Source organism: Lampetra planeri, chromosome 36 (assembly GCF_965212315.1).
Source record: "Lampetra planeri chromosome 36, kcLamPlan1.2.h2, whole genome shotgun sequence".
NCBI lineage: Eukaryota > Metazoa > Chordata > Hyperoartia > Petromyzontiformes > Petromyzontidae > Lampetra > Lampetra planeri.
The window spans coordinates 5,473,615-5,495,260 of record NC_136142.1 but is presented as its reverse complement, the minus strand read 5'-3'; the positions used below and the strand labels follow the sequence as shown (position 1 = coordinate 5,495,260).

Below are 21,646 nucleotides of genomic sequence, written 5' to 3'. Positions count from 1 at the left end.
TTTACTTGCAGCAGTGATGATACCAACGTCCACGGACCGTTCTTTAACATATGGGGCAACGCAAACTGACTCCTTCGAGTCAGGCACGACACTAACCCGGAGTGGTGCCGAAAACACCAGTTGGAATACATTTTTGATTACCTGTTGGTCTGCTCGCTGAATTGGCGCTGCCTTGCCTGGGAGATCTTGAGCGAGGGCTCTCGCACGTGGGGGGCTGCAGCAGTTGTGGTTGCAGCTGTTGTTGTGGTGGTGGTGGTGAGTGAGCCGAATGCCTGGGGGTGTATGGGGTGCTGTCGCGGCTCTCCGGGAGGACGCTGGAGAGCGCCACCTCGACAGACTCCTCCAGCCGGCTCCTCGCCGCGCACCTAAACGTGGCTGTGCATGCACACATGAAAATGTAAATAAAATCCACGTTGATTTTTTTTTCCCCCACATCTTTACATCGCAGCACTGTGATTACGGTGCGATAGAAGTTCAACGTACATATGTACATGAAACCGGGTTCTCCAGTGTAGTGAGTTGATGGTCTGAACAACAAAAAAAAGCCCATCGTAATCAATTTGCCCTGCGATTTATAGTGGATGAAATCCAGCGCTGAGAATGACATACTGTGCACACATTCATTCGTACATTTTCACGGGAGAACTCTGCAGGAGGCAAACATATGCCTCCAGCAAGAGTGTTGCGACGACACGTACCAGGTGTACTTGTTGGCGGGTTTATCACCGGTATGCCGTGAATTGGAAACACCCAGCGGATTTCTGTGACGTCGCCACCGTCCCCAATGTGCACACTGAAAGCGACGCAATGAGAAACAGAACGTTTTGTCAGACTGGAGGAATCCAATGAGCTGTGAAGCTCTTTCTCACAGATCTCCAGTAAGGGGGCACGGAGTCAGAATGTTACAACAACAAAAATATGAAAAAAACAAAAATATGAAAAAAACACGATATGAGTGCAAATTATAGGAAAGGTAAACAAATCACTTGAAAAAAATACAGATAAAACTAAACAATTTTTTTTTACCTTACCAGGTAAAGCCCACTGAGCTATTAGCTTCTTTTTCAGAAGGGATTTGGGAAAAATTGAAAGCTCAACGAAGTGGCTTATCATGTGGAAATTTATAGCAGCGAAATAAAAAAACAACAGTTGTGCAGTGCACATGAGTTAGCGTTAGCGCGAGTGGGTTAGTGTCGTGCCTGACTCGAATTGCTTTTGATAAAAGGGTACAACAACATTTGTGATTTGGTCATCGGTGCCACTTTTGTTGTTTACGCTAGTTTACGTAATTGTTCTTATTTCACACGCAAAGGTGCTGTGATTGGCTGGATGCGGTCATGTGGAGGTGACAAAGTTGCCATGGCAATCAAAATGTCAGCAGTAAAAAAAAAATTGAATACTTCAAGATGTTAACTTATAAATTGAAATTAATCAATCTCTTTAAAAATAACAAACTCTCCTTAATTAATACGATAGCTTTTCGAATATAAATGTTGTATATTTCTCTAAAAGACGTGATTTTTGTTTTAGATTTGAAGCTTTCGTGATTGCAAGGATTCATACTCTTTGGTTTTTTCGGTAAAATCACGTAGGTAAAACAATCAAATTTCGATTTAAAGCTTTCGTGACTGCAGGGATTCATCTTCTTGGTTCTTTCGGTAAAGTCACGTAGAAGGGAAATAATAAAATAATAAAAATAAAACATTATAAAATACAATTCTCCCTTGTATTTTATTATGTTTTATTTTTATTATTTCCCTTCTTCGTGACTTTACCGAAAGAACCAAGAAGGTAAAACAATCAATAAAATAAATGAATGAAAACAACTAAATTTTATTTTATTTCATTGATTGTTTTACCTACGTGACTTTATCGAAAAAAAACCAAAGAGTATGATTCGTGTTTGTTTCATAGCTTTCTCACCTGGCGAGGTTGGACACGGGAAGGTCCAGCCCATTGGTCTGCCACCTCCCCGCGGACTCCTGGCTGAGCGAGACGACACAGAGAGCTCGGCGGAGACGTGGGGATTCCGGTGAGAAGCTCAGCGGGATGGACAGGAGGCCCCGTGGTGGCAAGGACACATCTACGCAAAGACAATAGTCCCCCGTGTAGCCTTTAACAGACTGTTGGGGCAAGTGCTGTAGCAGTGTGGCCAATACCACATCCAGCCAGCTCACAAAGTATAACCTGCAAAGCCTAAGCCAAAGACCATTCGCGTTGATGCCTATGCATCTTAGGGGCCGTCCATAAATGACGTCACGCGATTTTGCACGATTTTTGACCCCCCCACCCCCTCGTCACACGGCGTCACAAAAAGTCAGACCCCCCCTTAAATATGACGTCACAAAGCTCTGCCCCCCCCCCCAACCATAATTTCATTTTGAAAATAAAACATGCTTCAAATCGCTTTAAACTATTGTCATTGTAGTGCGTATTTAATGTGGCGCTGCACTCTGATGTTGTAGGAGTGTTGTTATAACAATTCTATATTTATTTAAAGTTGCGCATTTGGATGTGACGTCACATTTCTCAAACCCCTCCCCATCGTCACAAATGTCTGACCCCCCCCCCCCGCCTAACGTGCATGACGTCATTTATGCACGGCCCCTTAGAAGGAACGACAGCCCACACTGGGCTTTGTAAAAGGCTCACCGCTCGTCCGCTTGAGCAGCAGGGAGAACGGGGACTCTTCCTGAATGCTCTGAGTCAGCACAGAGGAGCTGGTCAACTGCACCACGCTCTCTTCGTCTGCAAGCACAGCAGAACAACAACAATTTTAAGTTACATTGCATCTGATTATCCCAATCCCATATCAAGCTGCTTTAAAAACAGGAAAAAAACACAACACGTTAAAATACAAAGGATTCACAAACTCCATTCCTCAACAGCCCGCTATGGTAGACCTTTACATGTTTACCAATGAGTACATGTCCATCGATGGATCTTTTGTCAATCCGCTGCTGAACGAGAGCCATGGGGGTTTGACCATGCCGTATTCCGCATGCTGGACAGTGCGGGTTGAAGGCAGGAAGCATAGATGTAGGATGATAGTACAGCAATGAGTTTACAGTGCAAAATTGTAATTGCAGTACAATAATGGATTTTGCCCCATTCTGCTGTCCACAAAAATGCCCCACAGCACCCTATAACACCTGTTCTGCATGGTGGTCACCCGTCCAAGCACATTCAAGCACAACCTTCATTTTAATACAAAATTTAATTGCGACATGTTATACGCACCTGATGACCGTTTAACACGACGACCCTTGTGAACTCTATATGTTAAGCGTAACCCATACACACACACAGACCAGACAGACGAAATAACAGTGGCAGCATGAGCACTCGCGCCGAGACGAAGTGCCCGCCGCTCTCCGTTAACTGTTGACCTCTGACCTCCGGAGCCGACACCGATTGATGGGGCGCGTTTCACGTTTGTGTCACGTTCATCGCGAAGGCTGCATGACGGGGGTCGCAAGGCGTGGGGGGGGGGGTTACCCGTGAGTGAGATTTGAGCGTTAACCGCGAACTCGGTGGGATTGCTGAAGGGCAGGATGAGTGTCGCCTGCGAGCCCAGCAGGGCCATCACGCTCACGGGCTCCGAGGGCTCGGGTGGCAGCCCCACTCCACTCGCAAAGAAGACCCACGCGCCCGTCTGCAGTCAGAGTGGCGAAATGTAATAATAATAAAACATTTTAACCTGACAATTTTCGGCAATTTTTTTTCTTCCTGATTGTGCTGTCGGCCTCATGTCGTGAGATGACGAATTGATGCTCTGGCACAACAACGTCGTGATTACATTTATTTTATTTTATACCTTCGTGATTTTACCGAAAGAACCAAAGAGCATTGATCCTTTTCATTTTTAAAGGGGGAATAGTCAAACCTGTGAGGAGGTGAAGGTTATAGCGGCATGATGATCAGCGGACCCCAGAGCAGATGGTCTGAACTGGAGGGAGATCTCTCGCTCAGACTTCGCGGGGAGCTCAACCTGGAAAGAATACAAAACGTATCGCATGGAAACAACGCGTCACCACTTGGTTTATATGCCGGGTTATGGGCAAGGGTATATTCGGTAATGCGAAGTAGTGCAATGCATCTCAATGGCTATACTGTACACCCAGTATTGTTTTGAGTCATTTTCATGATGTTATTGCAGCCATAATAAAAGTGCTTAATAGCAACATATAACCTCCTCCTCCATTCCCGAATAAAGGTTGTCTACACCAGCGGTTCCCAACCTTGTCGAGTGTGCGGACCCCTTTTGAACCTCCAAACATTTTGCGGAACCACCACACGCGACTACGAACTGTTGGAATTTCCTTGGTCAGGATGTTATTATTTCTCTTCTTCTCCTCGCAGACCACCCGGGGCCCACGGACCACAGCTTGTGTGGGGACCACAGCTTGTGTGGGGACCACAGGTGGGGTGGGAACCACAGGTCTCCCCACACTCGCTCTGCTCCGTAAGCCAACAGCACCACTTGGGTGATAAAAGAGCGCACGCAGAAATAAACTTGTGGACAAATAAGAATAGGTTTGACCCTTTCTGGCAATAAAACAGTTGTGCTAAAACATTCAAACGCCAAATAGCCTTTTGCAAGGACATAATTTTGCAAGGACACGATTCCTTGAAAAAGGTTTCTATTTGGTGTTTGAACATCTTAACACCTGTATTGTTACTCTTTGGGTCTTTCGGTAAAGTATTATTGCCAGAAAGGGTAAACCCTATTCTTATGTTTACATACTTTGATACTGCCAAAAAGGTCCCATAAATAAACTCCTTCATAAGTTGAATACGGTCATTAGTCTGTTTGCCTGTGCATTTTCCTCCGCTGGCATATAACTCTCATTTGTGAGCACACTTAACAATGTTTATTGCTGAGGTCAAAAACATGATTCTGTTATTAAGGTATCAACCCACAAATAACAGTTGATTACAGATGGAAATTGATTATATTGATTATGGTGCGGGGGTTGGGTAAATACCCGTTCACCCATCGGTATAAATGGGCACAATACGAGTCTATTGGCAGGTCACGTGAGGGTGGGGTAAATTGTGGTTACTTTTTCTTTCAAAATGTTTGGCCAGTGTGAAGGAGTAGGCCAAGTACCCTTTCTTCAGTGTCTCTTTCAAGCTACCTCGAGTGGAGGCCCTTCCATTAGCAGCGGTGTGAACAAGAAATCGCACGGCTGCACCCTTTACATTTCATGAAGTTTGTATGTTTTGATAATTGGTTTTTTACCCTTCTATCTGGCAACAAAACTGACACCTTTTTTACAAGGAGTCATGTTTGCATAGACCACAATACCTGCAGCCATAATGCAAACAAAAAACATAACTCTGATAATGTGCACTGTCCTTGAAGTTGATTGGTCCACACCCGAGACAGCTTTCCTTAGAGCCTAGTCTCACATGGGTTGGACCAGATGACGCCAATGTTTTGTAAAATATTTATATATTTTTTACAACTTGTGTATAGTAATAGAGCCTGTCCTGTGGATATGCACACACTCACCAGCCTGTTTGCTGGGATCTGCAGGGTGAAGTTTTTGGGGTTGCTCACTACCGGCTCAAGCTCCAGATTCTCCGATGTGGTGTTCGTCAAACGCAGCAGCTGACTCGTCCACCTGTGGCACGACATTGATACGGGGAAGCATATTCTCTTCGGGTTGTACCACATGTTGTTTGCCATGATGTCTGATGTTTCGCTTCACATGCGAGGAGCTTCTTCAGGAACCGAACTGAACGGGATTGAATACTCAGTTCCTGAAGAAGTTCCCTTGGCTATGCACCGATGACGTTGCCCCTCGGCCTCCCTTCTTCTTCTTCTTCTTTCGTATGGCTGCTGTCGATGCAATTTCACATTCAGGTAGTCAAGCCAGACAACCGTGTCAAGAGCAGTGGAGTGTATCGCTGTGATGTCTCATTCGTATTTGTGGATCGGGCATTGCGTCGTTATACGTTGTACGGTCTATTCTGGATGACCACAGCCGCACACTGTCTCCCTAATTTCTTCAGATGTTCTCTCCTCACCTCATTCTTGTTCTCCTCTCATCTCTTGGCCTTACCCCCACATTGTCTCCTGTCCCTTGCCTGACCTCTCCTCCGCGTCCTTGCTCCTCAACGCCGTCGTCCCCTGTCTCTGCCCTGAGCCTCGTCTGCTGCTAGGGCTGCCCGGGGTATCGGTGCTGCCCTGGGACTCGGTGCTGCCTTGGGACTCGGTGCTGCCATGAGCTGGCTGCCACAGCTACCCCTGGGGCTCGTTGGTGTTGGTTCAAGTTTCAAGTTTCATTTATTAGGCATAGCCCTGTGAGCCATTCGGTTCTTGAATCGGGTGCAACCGCAACAACAAAAAACAAAAACATGAACAAAAAAACATCTTAAAGTGAATATGTGTGCAAACAGAAAATCCAAGAAAAGACGGCAAAATATTGCAGAAAAAACACCATACACCAACGCTGTGCAAAAATCCCAGTGGGATGCAAGTCAAACAACAACAACAACCACAAGACAACTTAGATTAAGGCCATCAGTCTAACTCTGTACTGGGCACCGGTTGCTTCGTCCTGGGCTGTGCCACGGTGTTCCTATCGCAACTGTCTTCTGTGTTTATAGGCCTCACTCCTGTCCCCCTTCTACCATGACAGAGTTTATTCTTGTTTATAAAGTGTCTTGACATGCGATTGTATTGAGACTCTATATGAAATTAAAACTACTGTTGTTGTTTGTGGCGAAGGGCCCAGGCATTGCCCACATTTATTGTTGAAATTTTAATGCATGGACATGATGCAATTCATTCCTCTTGACATGTGGAGTCGAAGTATTATTATTCAGTACAAATAAAAAAAAAACATGCAATAGCAAGGAACATTGTCTTCTCCCTTAAAAAGCAGATTAAATGTTACGTTTTACTTCAGTTGAGAGGCAAAATGCAGGAACGGCAATGTGCAATCATGAACTCACTTTCCAAGTTGGCATTGTAGCTCGGGCACAGTGACAGGGGCTGAGGGATTTGCGATCAGCTCCAGATCGAACCAAAACTCTCCACACACCTCTGACTGGAATATGACGCTGAGAAGACACCAAAGATACACACGCATACACACCACCCACCAGTAATTAACCACTCTGGTCCAACATGTACACGTAGAGATATTTTTTTCTCTCAATCCACTGCTGGATGAAAGTCTCCCCATGCCTGTGCGGGTCGTGGAGCTAATTTGACCATACTTCAGCATGCTGGTCAGTGTGGGTAGGTAAAGGCGATGAGCGGTAGACTTGGGAGCAGCATCTGTTGTATGTGTAGTGACATAAGAAGGGAGGGGCTGCTGGGGGCTCTGGGTCCCTGGGAGGGCCAGGCGCTTAATCCCCTTGGCGCCAGGCGTGGGTTCTCAGGCGGGTCAGACGCTTAAGCCTCTTGGCGTCAGGCGTTGGGTTCCCAGGCGCTTAATCCTTTTGGCGCCGCCAACGGGGGGGGGGGGGCTGTGTGTGCTCTGTGGGATATCTGGGGGCGCACACGGCCCCACCCCTCGTTGGGCTAGGCATAAAAAGGGGAGCTCCCTAGACGATCGGGGCCAGTTGTAACTCAAGACCCAAGACCCACGACCAGCCATCTGAAGACCCTGGGATGTTGTGAGAGCGAGTGGTGGGACTCTGGAACTCCCGACTCGGTGACCTTGTGAGGGCGAGTTCCAGAGCGTAGCCAGAGTAGAGTATCTAGGCTGTGTACCTAGGCTGTGTACCTAGGCTGTAACAGAGTATCAGGACTGTTGGAGTGTTGGATTGTAATAAAGGAGTTACCTCTACAAGTGTCTCCGGAACCCGTTACGTATGCATGCTGTATGAATGTTGAACTTCTTTCTCACCGTACGTAGCCAACCGTGCTAAGCAAAAGTGCGTGGGATTGAATCGGAGGTGGTCGTCACCCATCCAAGCACTATCTACGTTCAACTTGTACGGTGATCACATCACATACTAGGTGATTTTGTCATGGGAAAATGGGTAGTATGCAGCTTTAACCCAGCTCCATTGCGATATAACTACTATTAGCACAGTTGGCTACGTACGGCGCGAAAGACATTCCACGTACATACATAGTGGGCAGTTATGGTGATTTAAGTAGAATTTTTTTCATGGTTATGTAATATGAAGATGCACCTGGGGGGTAACTGGGCCATAGTGATAGGCTCTGCCGGCCTCAGCCCGCAGCCAATGGGACGTCGAGCCAGGGGCGTAGCCTGTGGCTGCATGGCAACATCTGGAAGGTTCCAGGGGGCGAGGCTGATGATTGGCTGCGTGGTATCACGTGGGCCAGGTGTTATAAGGAACCACGTCTGTGTCACCGGCACGCCAGCGACCACGTGGCGGGCCGGAGGCTGTCTCTGACACACACCGTCAACCAGCGGTGTGAGGGAGCGAGGCAGCGAGCGGACGCCACGCTCGGGGAACGGAGTAACGGGGAAAAGAGGAACCCAGCGTGTGAGGGAGCTGTGAATGAGGAACGAATAAAGAAAAGACAAAAGACACGGTCTCGTCTGGAGCGGATTTATTACAGTTATATAAGTTGGGTAAGAAGAGAAAGGGAAGTGATGACATTAGGGTGCACAATATTGTCGACAAAGCAAGAGAAGTCAGACTCAGATGGCTTGGCCATGGAGTGTGGAATGAGGAAGGAATTACCATCCACAGACCTTTAAATATGTAGATTAGAGGAAGGAGAGGACACCAAAGATGAGATGGAAGACTAAAATAGACAGGGACACGAGAGTGAGTGGGGTGCCAATGAGCGAGGCATGGAGGCCTTACGCAGACAAGGTGCCGTGGTGGCGAGATATTAACTACCTCGCCTGGAATACAGGAGGTCGTGCGTTCAATCCTTACCCCGACATCGATAGAGTTTGCAAGTTCTCCCCGTGGTCGCGTGAATTTTTCTCTGAGTCCTCCGGTTTTTCCCTCCACATTTAGAAACATGTGTTTAGATTATTTAATCGCTATAAATGTCCATGTAATAGTCCACTTCGTTCAGCTATCATTTATGGCCAGGTTGCTTCTGAAAAAAGCCATATAGCGCAGTGGGCTTACCTGGTAAAATAAAAATTGTTCAGTTTTAGAAGTGCAGCAGGGACACATGGGCGGCCAACCCTATAGCAATCTGGGAACAGCGGCCGTAAAATGCTAAGTACGTTGAACTTCTTTTGCACCGTACATAGGCAACCGTGCTTAAGTTAAGGTTGGGTAGGCGCTGCGTGAGCGGTGCGTGCATCTTCCGCAGCACCCATACCTTCCGCGAGAGGCCCCGATGCGGCTGGGCTGGTAAAGCAGACGGTAGACTCGCGATTCCAGAGCTGCGAGCACGATGCGCGCGTCCCCGCTCAGCCCCACGCCCTCCAGCGCCACGTCCAGCGTGAGCCGTGTGTCGCACGGGTTCCTCACCGGCACGCTCACCTCCACTGTGCCCTGCCGACAGCGGTCGGTTGGGGCGCGCAAGCGGGGGTTACGTACGGGCCTTCATTTCGACCACGTTGGTGACCCCGGGAAAATATTTCCGCACCCAGCACATCGCATCGAATATTACCCCTCGCTTTTGGCTGTGACTCCTAGTGGCCCAGAAAATATTTAATGAGAAATTAAGCCCTGGGTGTATGGACATGTACAGCCTTTTTGTCAACCATCATAACCATTGTAATAACCACAATTCTGAGTGTAATGTTCATGATCTGGCATTGCGTTGCATATCTAAACGCACAGCCCCTTTGTCAATTCACTGCTGGATGTGGACCTCTTCCTACGCTGCGTGGGTCGTGGAGATTAATGATCGTACTTCACCGTGCTGATCAGCGCGGGTCAGAGAAGGGTTGTGCCCAGAACTGGTCCAGATTTTACTTGCCACTGATGTTAGCCACAGCCAGGAATCAAACTCAAGTTGCAGCGCAATGTGACAACCACTGAAACATCTCTCCACATTATTTTAGAGCACTGTGGGTAAACAAACCCGACTGACCTTATTTAATCTCTGCACGGAATGTATTATTATTAATAACAAATACTAAAAAAATACTTTGTTTGTATGTCGACAGTGGCACGCATTATAATGTATTGGTTGATGAAGACATTATGCATGAGGATGCAACACATTTCATTCAATGATCACGGAAATAACCGTGTGGCTACGGAGTCGAACTGCTGACTCGTGCATGTGAATGAATGCTTTTCTAGGACGACACCAAGATTGATGGAGCGTTACATCAGCGGTAAGTGGAGGGGGGAGGCAATGATGGCCCACCTGCATCGCTGCATCTACTGTGACCGTTCGCTGAGGAGGTGGAGGCGCGCTCTTGATTTCCAGCGTGAACCACACCCGACTGACGACTGCATGAACACACACAGCGCACGTGGCACTCATTGTACACGTACACATCGATTCATCGATGAGCATCGATACCTAAGCGCACGTGAAATAAACATTGAGTAACTTTTTAAGAATCGATGTTTTTCTCGAGCCATACATGGTGTGGGAAATAAGTTCACGTAACCCTTGCACTTTGTGTCAGGATCAGCAGCAGTCATTCTATGCAGAGACTCACCCCTTGTCTTACTGTGCGCTTTACAAGTTAGATTAGCGCAGTTGGCTACGTACGGTGCGAAAGAATTTCAACATACATAGGTACAAGTAAAAATGTATCATTATTATTAAATGTGGAATTTCCACTACCCGGCTCAGGGTTGTGAACAAGACATGAAGACCGCCTCAACGTTCATCCTGAGCTCAATATCGCTGAATTTTTTGCAGCCTTTGGAGGCACTATCTTTCCCCCCCCCAAAAAAGGAATGGATTATCAAATAAAATCGTGCGGCAGTAAACGCGAGCTTTGCTCTTACGCCCGTCAGCAACGTCCAGCTCTTGCTCCGCTTCAGCGAAAAGCTGCCTCTGATCGGCTGCCGCCTGCTCAGTCGCCTCCAGCTGCTTCGCCGCCTTTTCCTTTGCGTGGAAGTTCACGACGCCTGCACATCACACAGAAACAGCCATTAACCTTGTCCCATTCCGAAACGACTGCAAGTTGCAGGGTGGGTCCCGTTCACCGCTGAATCTCGGAACGCAAGCGGTTAGTGTTAATAAAATTTACAATCTGAGTACTCAGATGTACAATCTGAGTAATCAGTGCAGTGCCTTACACATCGAGTGATGTCAGCAAAATATTGCAAGGCTCCAATAATTATTATGAATGATACATAATACTTGCGTGAAGATACGCTGCTTTCGATTAATTGGAGTCGAAATGTTATATTTTTAAACTGAAGGCAATACCGGGTGGTGCTGGATGTATTTACCAGCCAAACGTCGTACTACTCAAATTGTAAATGTTGTGGATTTACTCTCCAACACACCGGAGGGCTGAAGTAGTAACTAATTGGCGTGTTTCGATTTAAAGCTTTCGTGACTGCAGGGATTCATATTCTTCGTTCTTTCGGTAAAGTCACGTAGAAGGGAAATAATAAAACGATAAAAATTAAACAATAAAATTCTCACGACGTTTCGATTGCAACACAAGCAATCATCATCAGGTGTGAAAACTACAGCAAGAAAATTTTGGCCTTTTGCGGAGCCTGTGCTCAGCAACCACGGGAAAAAGGGTGAAAACTTAAACAAAAACACGACCGACACTGGTGAGCACTCGCCATAGAAGGTGCCTCGCTTCCACGGAGTGATGGTCAGGAGGTAGGGCCTGCTCTCCCCGGCTGGAACGTTCAGCGTGGGGGCGCCGCTCACAAACGGAACGTCGGACTCCACCTGTACCACACATGTCCTGATTAGCACCGTTGGCTACGCACGGTTCGAAAGAAGTTCAACATACATACATGTCAGTAGAGTAACGAAAAAGCCCTACTGGGTTCTCAAGACTCAGTGTTCCACTGACTGGGTAATGTGATCATTTTCACTGATGAGTTTTTCGCTTGGTGTGGGAGGAAACCATAGTTCCCAGAGACAAGCCACACATATGAGAGGGTGACAGTCAAAGCACCACGTGGTTAAGTTCAAGTATCAATTCATAATCAACGTTTTTGGGTTAGATCGCGTTATTAATAAATGTGTCGTAACCCTCCACCATCCGACCGACACGGCCAATCACGTTGACAAAAGACAAATAGTTCACTGCTTTAGCCCACCGGTGTGTTGAAGCGTGAAACCACAACATTTAAAATTTTTTAGTTGTATGACGTTTCGCTGGTAATTGCATCCAGCATCATCGGTGGAGGGTTACGACACATTTATAAATAACGCGATCTAACCCAAAAACGTTGATTATGAATAATATTGGTCGCGAAAGCCTACGTGTTGAACTCAAGTATCAATGTTATTTTGTACTGCCAGCATTTGGCCACCTCATAGCCCAAGTCTACAACACCAAGCATTCTAAGGTAGTTTCTCATCCAAGTACTAACCAGGCTTAACCTTGCGCTTCGCTTCTGAGATCTTGTGAGATTGGGCGCATTCCGGTTGATTTGGTCACAGATATGGAAGTGTCGATTAACCCTTTCCCATTCCAATGAAGGCATTTATACGTCATCGGTTTTTCTTCTGATTACATTTCGATGACGTACGTGTACATCATCAGAACGGAAGCGGAAGAAAAAAAACACTTTATCGGTACCGAGGCTAACCACAAGGCCACGCGGGAGAGCGTGTGGCGGTTTGGTGCCGGCTATTATAGAGTGCGGTCGTGTCGCTACAGTTCACTGCGGCGAGTACAATGTCTTTAAAAAACAACGATGCTACGCTATGAGACCTCCTTTACCAGTGGCAAAATATAGTAGTAGGTTTTTACCCTTTAAACTGGTACAAAACTGACACCTTTATACAAGGCATCATGTTTGCAATAACCACTACTTGTGTTGTGGTTATTGCAAACATGATGCCTTGTATAAAGGTGTCTGTTTTGTACCAGTTTAAAGGGTAAAAACCTACTACTAACGGTGCTACGCCTATATAAATAAAATTTATGCTGAGCCACTCGCGCGTTCCGAGATTCAGCCGTGAACGGGACACCCACCCTACAAGTTGCAGACGTCTCGGAACGGGAAAGGGTTAAGTGGAAAAATCTAACACTGAACGCTGCGTGTACTTTGTCCGCCCTCCCCTCCTCCACCAAGCATCGAATCATGTCGTCTGCGAATGCGATGCTCACCGAGTAGCGTAGCCGGTGGTGGGTGTAGTTGGGCACGGAGATCTCCCTGCATGCAGTCTGCCCGGCCTGCGCGTGGATGACCACATGGGCAAGTGGAGACGGCCTCTCTCCTTTGCCATTCAGCACGAACGTATGCTCTGAGCTGTCTTGCTCGTTGTACAGCACCAACCGACCCTGGCGCGGAAGAACCCGACACGAGCGTAGTTCAGTTAAATGAAGCCGTGCGATCCGAAAAACACAAAAAAGCCTCTTATTTTGGTTTAACACTTTAACACGTAGGCTTTCATCTTCTTGGTTCTTTCGGTAAAGTCACGTAGAAGGGAAATAATAAAGTAATAAAAATAAAACATAATAAAATACAATTTTCACGACGTTTCGGCCACAACGCAAGCAGCCGTCCTCAGGTGAAGAACAGGTCTGTCGGAAAGACAGTTCTACGTGACTTTACCGAAAGAACCAAGAAGATGAATCCCTGCAGTCACGAAAGCTTTAAATCGAAACGTAGGCTTTCGTGACCAATGCCATCCATAATGCAGGTTCTTTTGGGTTAGACCGCGTAAATATATAAATGTGTTGTTAAACCCGCCACCACCCGACACAGCCAATTAGTAAGTTTTGTCACGTAAAACGAACATGCCAATTCGTTACTAGTACAGCAACATTTACTCAGATTGTAAATGTTGTGGCTTTGCTCTCCAATACATCGGTGTGCTATACTAGTGACAAATTGGCATGTTCTGTTTACGTGACAAACCTTACTAATTGGCTGTGTTGGGTTGTAGCGGGTTTATCAACACATTTATATATTTACACAATCTAACCCGAAAAAGCTGCATTATGGCCTCTTGTTTTGTTGTAAATAAAGAAATGCCCATCGTGCCACGTAAAATAAACTAGCTTTCGTCTCATCAGTGACTGGACATTCATGATTTAATATTATCCAACAGCATTCATCTACTGTAAGTGAACTAACATTGACTTATAGTCTTGGTTCTTTCAGTAAAGTCACATAGAAGGGAAATAATAAAATAATACAAATATAAAACAATAAAAATTATCACGACGTTTCGATGATGATTGCTTGTGTTGCAGTCGAAATGTTGTGAGAATCACACCTGATGATGATTGTTTGTGTTGCAGTCGAAACGTCGTGAGAATTTTTATTGTTTCATATTTTTATTATTTTATTATTTCCCTTCTACGTAACTTTACTGGAAGAACCAAGAATATGAATCACTGCAGTCACGAAAGCTTTAAATCAAATTTAACATTGATTTGTTTTGACATTCTGCATCTCATCAGCAGTGACGCTTTTTAAACAACATCATGGGCTAACAGAATAATTTTCAAGTATTCTAGCTATTTCAGTCTGGAAGACTTGGCAAGAGCCTTGCTGTCACATTAAGACAGTATTTTGAACTCGTATGCTTTGGTGTTGCTGACCAACTGACACAGTTGAACTTTGTCACTATGCACTCAATATGGGGAGTTATTTAAATGCAGTTTTTTGGTTGTACACTAAATATTTAATTCTTAATTTGTCTTTGGCCTGCACATGCTTTAACAACTAAAGAGTATGGCTGGTAAGATTACCTAAAACAGGAAAGACATTTTATCACGCGCACTAGAAATACATATAAGATTACTGATATCAGTTGTGTCCAGGAATCTAATTCAGGTCATCTGGTTCAAAGTGCAGTGCGCTAACCACTGTGCCAATGTTCCCCCCTATTATATCATTATTAATGGTATGATTAGGCTCTAATCTGTTAGTCTTGTCATTCAATTATGCGGAAATTGCTTAAGCTCTTGACATAAGGAAGAAGCCCTTAGATAACACATCACGGAAGTACAGTTTACACCATACCACGGTCTCAACCATACCACGGTCTCTCCCTCATGTCCAGGCCTGAAGAGCAGCGAGTAGGGCGCGGTCTGTCCGGCCAGCACCTGCAGGTACTGTGATCCATAGAAGCCCTTGCCCTCCACGTGGGCCGTGAGCAACCAGTCCTGCTGAGTTGCGTTGTGCTACACGGGGTAAGACGGCATGGATTAGGACTACGAAGGCATTTGAAAATCATACTCCACTTTCCCACTGGACGAGGTCAGTCGCCTCCTCATGTATGTTGAACTTCTTTCACACCATACGTAGCCAACCGTGGTACTACTATGGTTATTTCCCCATGAACTACATAGTCAACCGATTACCACGGTTGGCTACTTCCGATACGAGGAAGCCACTGGAGGAGCAATGCACTTTTAAATCTAGATTGAAAACTAATTTCTTTAGGACTGCTTTTTGTGTTTAGTTTATTGTCCTTCCCCCCACACCTCCGATTCGCACGGTTGGCTATGTATGGTGCGAAAGAGGTTCAACATAAATACATATGCACGGTGCGAAATATTTTCAACACACATAAGTACATAGAACTTCAGTCCTCAATTTCTCAACCCATGTTGAGAACTCGGTCGACCAGACTGACTCTGTTGTCCCATCCACCACACCGTGTTCAACCAAGTCAAAACACATCGATTTATGCTTCTTCCCATGCACTGATCCACTTGGGAATTCCCCTCCATCGTCCCCTTTTGACAAGTTCTCATAACCTTGCTTGATTTAAGAAACTAGTTAACTCTGATCTATTGCAAATTCGAGAGCGCTGTTTGTTGCCGGTCACTTGGAGCGTTGGGCCTTTGGGCCTGTGCTCAGCAACCGTGATAAAGAAAGGAAACTATTTGGTAAACCTCACAGACAGGATCCTGCCATGGTGTAATGGTGGCTTGCAATCAAGAGGTCGCCAGTTCGATCACCCGGTGTGACAATTGAAACATGGGCTTAGTTTATTAAATTCCGATACCTCTGTTCACCCTGCAGTGTAAATAGGTACGTCACAGTTAGCCGATCAGCAAGCAGGTTGTGTGTTGGGTGGGGTAAAGGCATCTGGCCAACGTAGAAGAGTTGGCCAAATACTCTGTGGACGAGCTCTCTAGAGCTCCCTCGAGCGGAGGCCCTTCCGCCAGCACAACCGTGGCGTGAACAAACATTTGCGGGGACTGCACCGTTATACCACCTTTTACGGGCGGGCAGGTAAGAGCGCGCTTACGATGGGTATGTCTTGGCTGAGGGCGTTGTGAGCGGCGGTGCAGAAGGTCAGGGTGGTGTGAGTGGGCTCGGGGGCGGAGAGGCCTTCCAGCCGATACACGCGAACGTCATCGGAGGAGCGCAGCACCACGCTGCAGGGGTAGCGTCCCGGGCTGGGTGGGGAAAACCTCACCGGCAGAGCCACCGTGTCGCAGTCTGATGGGACACGTGGGCGCGCGCACACACACAGACAATCGTGACACTTCACACAGCCCAAAGAGACAGTGAAGTGTGTTTGAGAGACTATGGGGAGCATCGCGGAGAGCGCATGCATGGCAGTGGTGGACGCTCGGGTTGACTGTCCCCGCCACTATATAAACTTACCGACTCACGTACTCACCTCACCCCCACTTCCACCAGTGCATCGATCCACTGACCCACACAAACATCTGCCCACTCGCATATCCATCCACTTACCCACCCACCCACACTATTTTAACAACATTTTTTTAAAACTAAACTTTAATTTGACCAGGTAAGGCCCACTGAGCTATTTATCTTTTTTTTAGAAGCAACATGGCCACAAATCATAGCCCAACGAGGTGGCTTATCACGTAAAATGTTTGCAGCCAAATACTATGAACGCACGTTTCTTAAATGTGGAAGGAAAAACCGGAGGAACCGGAGAAAAATCCACGCGATCACAGGGAGAACACGCAAAATCCAATATACAAGCGTCAGGGTTGGGATCGAACCCACGCCTCTTGTATACCAGTGGCACTCGGTCGCTCGTGGCTCGGTGCCCTACCGCATCGCGTATGCGATTGGAGCGCACCGAAAATGTTGCATGTGCACTATACATGAATAATTCACCTGCCTTGAGATTCGATTAACTGTCAGGATTCCGAGTCGCTGCTCAGTTTAAGAATTGATTTACTCATTCCAAACGTGGTCAACAATTAACACTTCGAGTGTCCATACATTGTGAGTGTAATAATGGAGCTTGATTAATCGATGCGTCGCTACATGGTCATTGTGCGCCAGGCTCACCTTCTGATCCACTGGGAGGTGCAGGTATGCACAACTGATGCGGAACGGTGAAGTGTTGGGACAGGCTTGCTTCGACATGGAACTTCTTGCTTTGTGATCCTGAACCAGCGAAGTGCTTCTCAGAGTTGTCAGTCTGCAAAAGAAAGGAATGAGGCTGAGCAAATTGATGCTTCTATGCCCACTTGCCTCGGTGGAATATAATTGAATTTCATTTTTCTACATACAGCATGCTATTATGTATTCTGTAATGAAATTTACATTTATTTGTTAAAATCGAAATACCAGAAGCCAATCAAGGCACTTAACAGTTCAATGATGAATGATTACTTCCATGATGATTTTAAACTAAATAAATATATACACGTGAAATAGAATTCAGATTTTGAACAAAATGTTATTTTCAGAAATATTCCCAAACTCTCCCTGTATGCATCCCTCAATATTAAGAGGTCATTATTGTCAATGGCATTTGTAGCTCCCAAACTTTGCCATCGTATTAATATATTTTTCCATATTCTGCAACAGGTGTGCACATTTTCCGTGATTCAGTTGAAAGAACGGGGTTAGTTCATTAAATCCTCCACGCCTCTGTACACACAGCAGTATACTGTGTGTGAGGACACCACGGTTAATCGGCAGGCCACGTGTGGTGGGGTAAATTGTGGGTACTACGACTTATTCCAAGACGTCTGGCCAGCGTGGAACAGCAGGCAAAAATACCCTCGACAGCAAGGGTCGGTCGGCAACCAAAAAACCAAGAACCATTTTTTTCGAATTCAGTAAAAAAAACCCTCAATATTTCAAGAGCCGCAATGCGTGTGAATATGAGACGGTCCTTAGTAAATAACATCACGAAGCAGTCCTGAAGGAGCCGCATGTGGCTCCGGACCCATAGGGTGCCGACTCCTGCCCATGGCAAACTGGACTCCCATGGTCAGGGGTTGGCAACCAAAATAGCAAGAAGAGCCATTTTTTTTTTTATAATTCGGTAAAAAAAAAAAAGATCAATATTTCAAGCGCTGCAATGCAGTCAGTCCTTAAAGAGCCGCAGGTTGCCGAGCCCTGCTCCAGAGGGACTCGTTAGGGCTCCCTTGAGTGGAGGCGGTTCCACCAGCAGTGGCGTAAACAAGTAATTGCAGGGCTGCACCTTCACATTTCAAAAGGTGCATTTCGCGCACGTCGCACGTACGCGCCGAGTCGGTGGCACCTGCAGCGCCAGCCTGGCGAACGCTGCCTTGACGCTGGCGCTTCGCAGGCTCTTGGTGAGGGTGCGGCGCTCCAGCTCAAGCTCCGACATGCGCAGCCTCGCCGCCAGGGCCAGGGCCTCGTCCCTTTGCGTGTTCACCCACGGCACTCGCAGGGCGACGGTCACCTCTTGGCCCTCCGCACACCGCACGTACAGCACAGGGCTGCTCCCTTGACCTTTCAGGAGCGTGCGCGCTGGGCCCCGCACGCGTACAGAAACACCGGGGGGGGGGGGGGTTTGGTTAGCCAAGATCGATGCACTTACGGAGCACGCACAAATGGAATTCGTAAGTGGGCTTGGGCTGCACTTGGAGCTAGCAAGGACGATGGCTGGTGGTAACCAAAGGAGGGAACGTGCCTGAGAGGATGTCCACTGCTGAGAGGGGAACGATGCATCCGGCTTGCCTGGCAGAAGCTAAGATGGATTGTTACTTCGCAAAATCGTGAGAGATGGGTCATGATTATTGGCAGTGAAATTAATTCAAGAAGTTGAAGTATACCTCCGAACAACAACACCATAATAATTACCATGGCCTACCAACACCGCTTTATTGTGGGCAGAATCCTAGGCTCTAGAAGGCAGGCAGCATAATCAATTGTTGTAATGTACATCAACCTCAAATGACTTTGTGGTGCGGTGTGTATACATCCACACCGGGGAGACAAAGGCGGCCAGGCGTGGTGCTGGCCACCCACCTCCTCGTGTGTTGTGTTAGCCTTCAGAGGTGCTCGCAAACAGCACTTGCCCCAAGAGTCTGGACAGGGATTCAGGGATAGTGGCGGTGCTGCTGATGTTGCTGAAGTGTGATGTAGGGTGTGGTGCGTAAGCTGGCTTGTACACTCACCCGCCTGTGTGTTGCCGACATGGACATTAGGAGTGTCGTGCAGAACCATGGGAGGGAGAGCAGTGGGCAGATTAGAGCAGCCTTCGATCATGAACACAACATCCCCAATCTGTGTGTACAATCATAAATTCAGACTTAATCGACAGAAGTCCACATTACATTCATTCAATTGCACCACCCTTCACAGGAGTTGCTTTTCAGCCTTGTAAAAAAGAATAAAAATAAAACATAATTTTATTTAATTTTATTATGTTTTTTTTTCTTCCCTTCTATGTGACTTTACCGAAAGAACCAAGAAGATGAATCCCTGCAGTCACGAAAGCTTTAAATCGAAAATTGTAAAAAAGAGTTTGTCTTTTTTTCTAAATTTTTATTTATTTCATGACGCGATGCCGACAGCCCAAATGCCCATTCAGAACTCTTCCCAAGCAGCGCATAACTTTGTCTTAGAGAATGTCCCGTAGAAGGTGATATCCTGGACCTATTTCTCACGTAACTTCAAATGTCCTCTAATCCACACTAATAGCTCTGGACCTTCCCACATGACCTGCTGTGGAGAGGTTTGTCACACCGAACAAAGACGGCCACTCTATCGCACACTTTGAGATGCGCTTCTGCGGCCGTCTGGAATGCTCTTGCTTCCGATATTAGGACGCCACTGTAGCTAATCACTTGAAAATCTAGACTGAAAAATAATTTCTTTAGAACTAATGTTTGTGTTTAGTTTGGTGTCCTTCCCCCGCACCCCCGATTAGCATGGTTGGCTACGTACGGTGAGAAAGTAGTTCAATATACTTACATACATCGCAGTCAAAGCAACATTTTATTGCTTAATTCTCAAAGCTGGATTTTTTTTTTACAAATGTGAAAAAAACCCCTTAATTAACACGATAGTTGTTCCACCCGTCTTATTATTCTGCTTGCCGACTCATTTAGGGCTTTGCATCCCATGTCGGATGACAAAACACAATTTATATGAATAGACAAACATGCACACTCATTGTTTTTTTCGGTAAAGTCACGTATGTAGAAATAAAATAAAATTTAAATCAATAATATAACATTTTAATAAATCACGACGTTTTGAACGCAACACAAGCGCTCATCATCAGGTGAAAATGGGGTAAAACACATAGCGATGGAACACACAGGGGGACACCACGTACATAGCACACAGAGAACGGCAAACTGCATGGAGGCAAATATAGCAAGAAGATGGGAGACGAGAACTCAACAAACCTTAGAAACACAACGTGATGCAAACCAGTCGGCCAACAACACAGTTAGACACTAACCTGGTTGACCACGTATTTCAAAAGACTGCTAAATGTTTTCGTGTTTTTTATGTTCATTTCTGCAGTCACGAAAGCTTCAATTCTAGACAAACATGATCTATCACTACATGTTGATCGTCACTCATTATAGCACCTGTGCATTGAGAAGCAGAAGGTAGCAGTGTCTTGGGCCGAGGCCAAATGGTAGAAAGGTGACCTCCAGACTCGCCGTCTCTCCCACATCCAGCTGAACAAATTCCACCGGGCACAGGAACCACGGCAATGCCATGGCGCTTGACCCTGCCGATTGCCACACAACCGCATTAGCTGTCATTCTCAACACAGGGCAGTGAGCGTCCATTTGGATTCAATCGTTCTCTCGCGAGGGATACATGAACAACTGTAGTTTCTTACGTAGGTGATTTACCAATTGTTCAAACTTCTTGGTTCTTTCGGTAAAGTCACGTAGAGGGGAAGTAATAAAATAATATTATTTTATATTATATTATTTTATTTTATTATGTTTTATTTTTATTATTTTATGACTTCCCTTCTACGTGACTTTACCGAAAGAACCAAGAAGATGAATCCCTAATTAGGCATTCATGCTAAAGCTGTCTCAGATTGCTTCGACATGTGTGGCTCGTTATGAGGTGTGGTTGCTGCTCGGTAATAGAGCAATAGAAAAAAACGTTGCATGCTGCCACAGGTGTGAAGATGTGGTGCTGAATAGACCAAGACTGAAACTGGTTGAATTTATAACTGCATTGTCCCTGTGTACCATCCTAGGTCAGCATTTCCGTTTCCAGAGTGTTTAGAAACATCCCTGTTGTCGTTATAATTTGTTTTGGAAAAAAATTTGGGCATTCATTAAGACACAATAAATGAATGGCCTTCTCTCGGTGATCATGTCCGCTTGTTATTGTAATGTTAACTATAAGCTTTGTGCCAACCGACTCAGTG

The 21,646-nt window shown here is 46.1% G+C and overlaps 1 protein-coding gene across 1 annotated transcript in view; it reads right to left on the bottom strand.

The window, feature by feature from the left end:
* Window positions 1-21,646, bottom strand: part of CFAP47 (cilia and flagella associated protein 47) — a 72,863-nt gene that overhangs the window by 9,386 nt on the left and 41,831 nt on the right. Inside the window, exons 42-60 of the mRNA XM_078611400.1 lie at window positions 20,838-20,983; window positions 19,410-19,518; window positions 18,527-18,741; window positions 17,320-17,452; window positions 16,292-16,485; window positions 15,072-15,215; window positions 13,188-13,361; window positions 11,680-11,791; window positions 10,882-11,004; window positions 10,286-10,371; window positions 9,284-9,459; window positions 6,967-7,074; window positions 5,519-5,630; window positions 3,887-3,991; window positions 3,499-3,655; window positions 2,653-2,748; window positions 1,924-2,083; window positions 699-793; window positions 142-375 (exon numbers count right to left, since the gene is read on the bottom strand). Of these exons, the coding sequence (XP_078467526.1) occupies window positions 142-375; window positions 699-793; window positions 1,924-2,083; window positions 2,653-2,748; window positions 3,499-3,655; window positions 3,887-3,991; window positions 5,519-5,630; window positions 6,967-7,074; window positions 9,284-9,459; window positions 10,286-10,371; window positions 10,882-11,004; window positions 11,680-11,791; window positions 13,188-13,361; window positions 15,072-15,215; window positions 16,292-16,485; window positions 17,320-17,452; window positions 18,527-18,741; window positions 19,410-19,518; window positions 20,838-20,983 (2,679 nt within the window). The remainder of the gene's footprint in view (window positions 1-141; window positions 376-698; window positions 794-1,923; window positions 2,084-2,652; window positions 2,749-3,498; window positions 3,656-3,886; window positions 3,992-5,518; window positions 5,631-6,966; window positions 7,075-9,283; window positions 9,460-10,285; window positions 10,372-10,881; window positions 11,005-11,679; window positions 11,792-13,187; window positions 13,362-15,071; window positions 15,216-16,291; window positions 16,486-17,319; window positions 17,453-18,526; window positions 18,742-19,409; window positions 19,519-20,837; window positions 20,984-21,646) is intronic.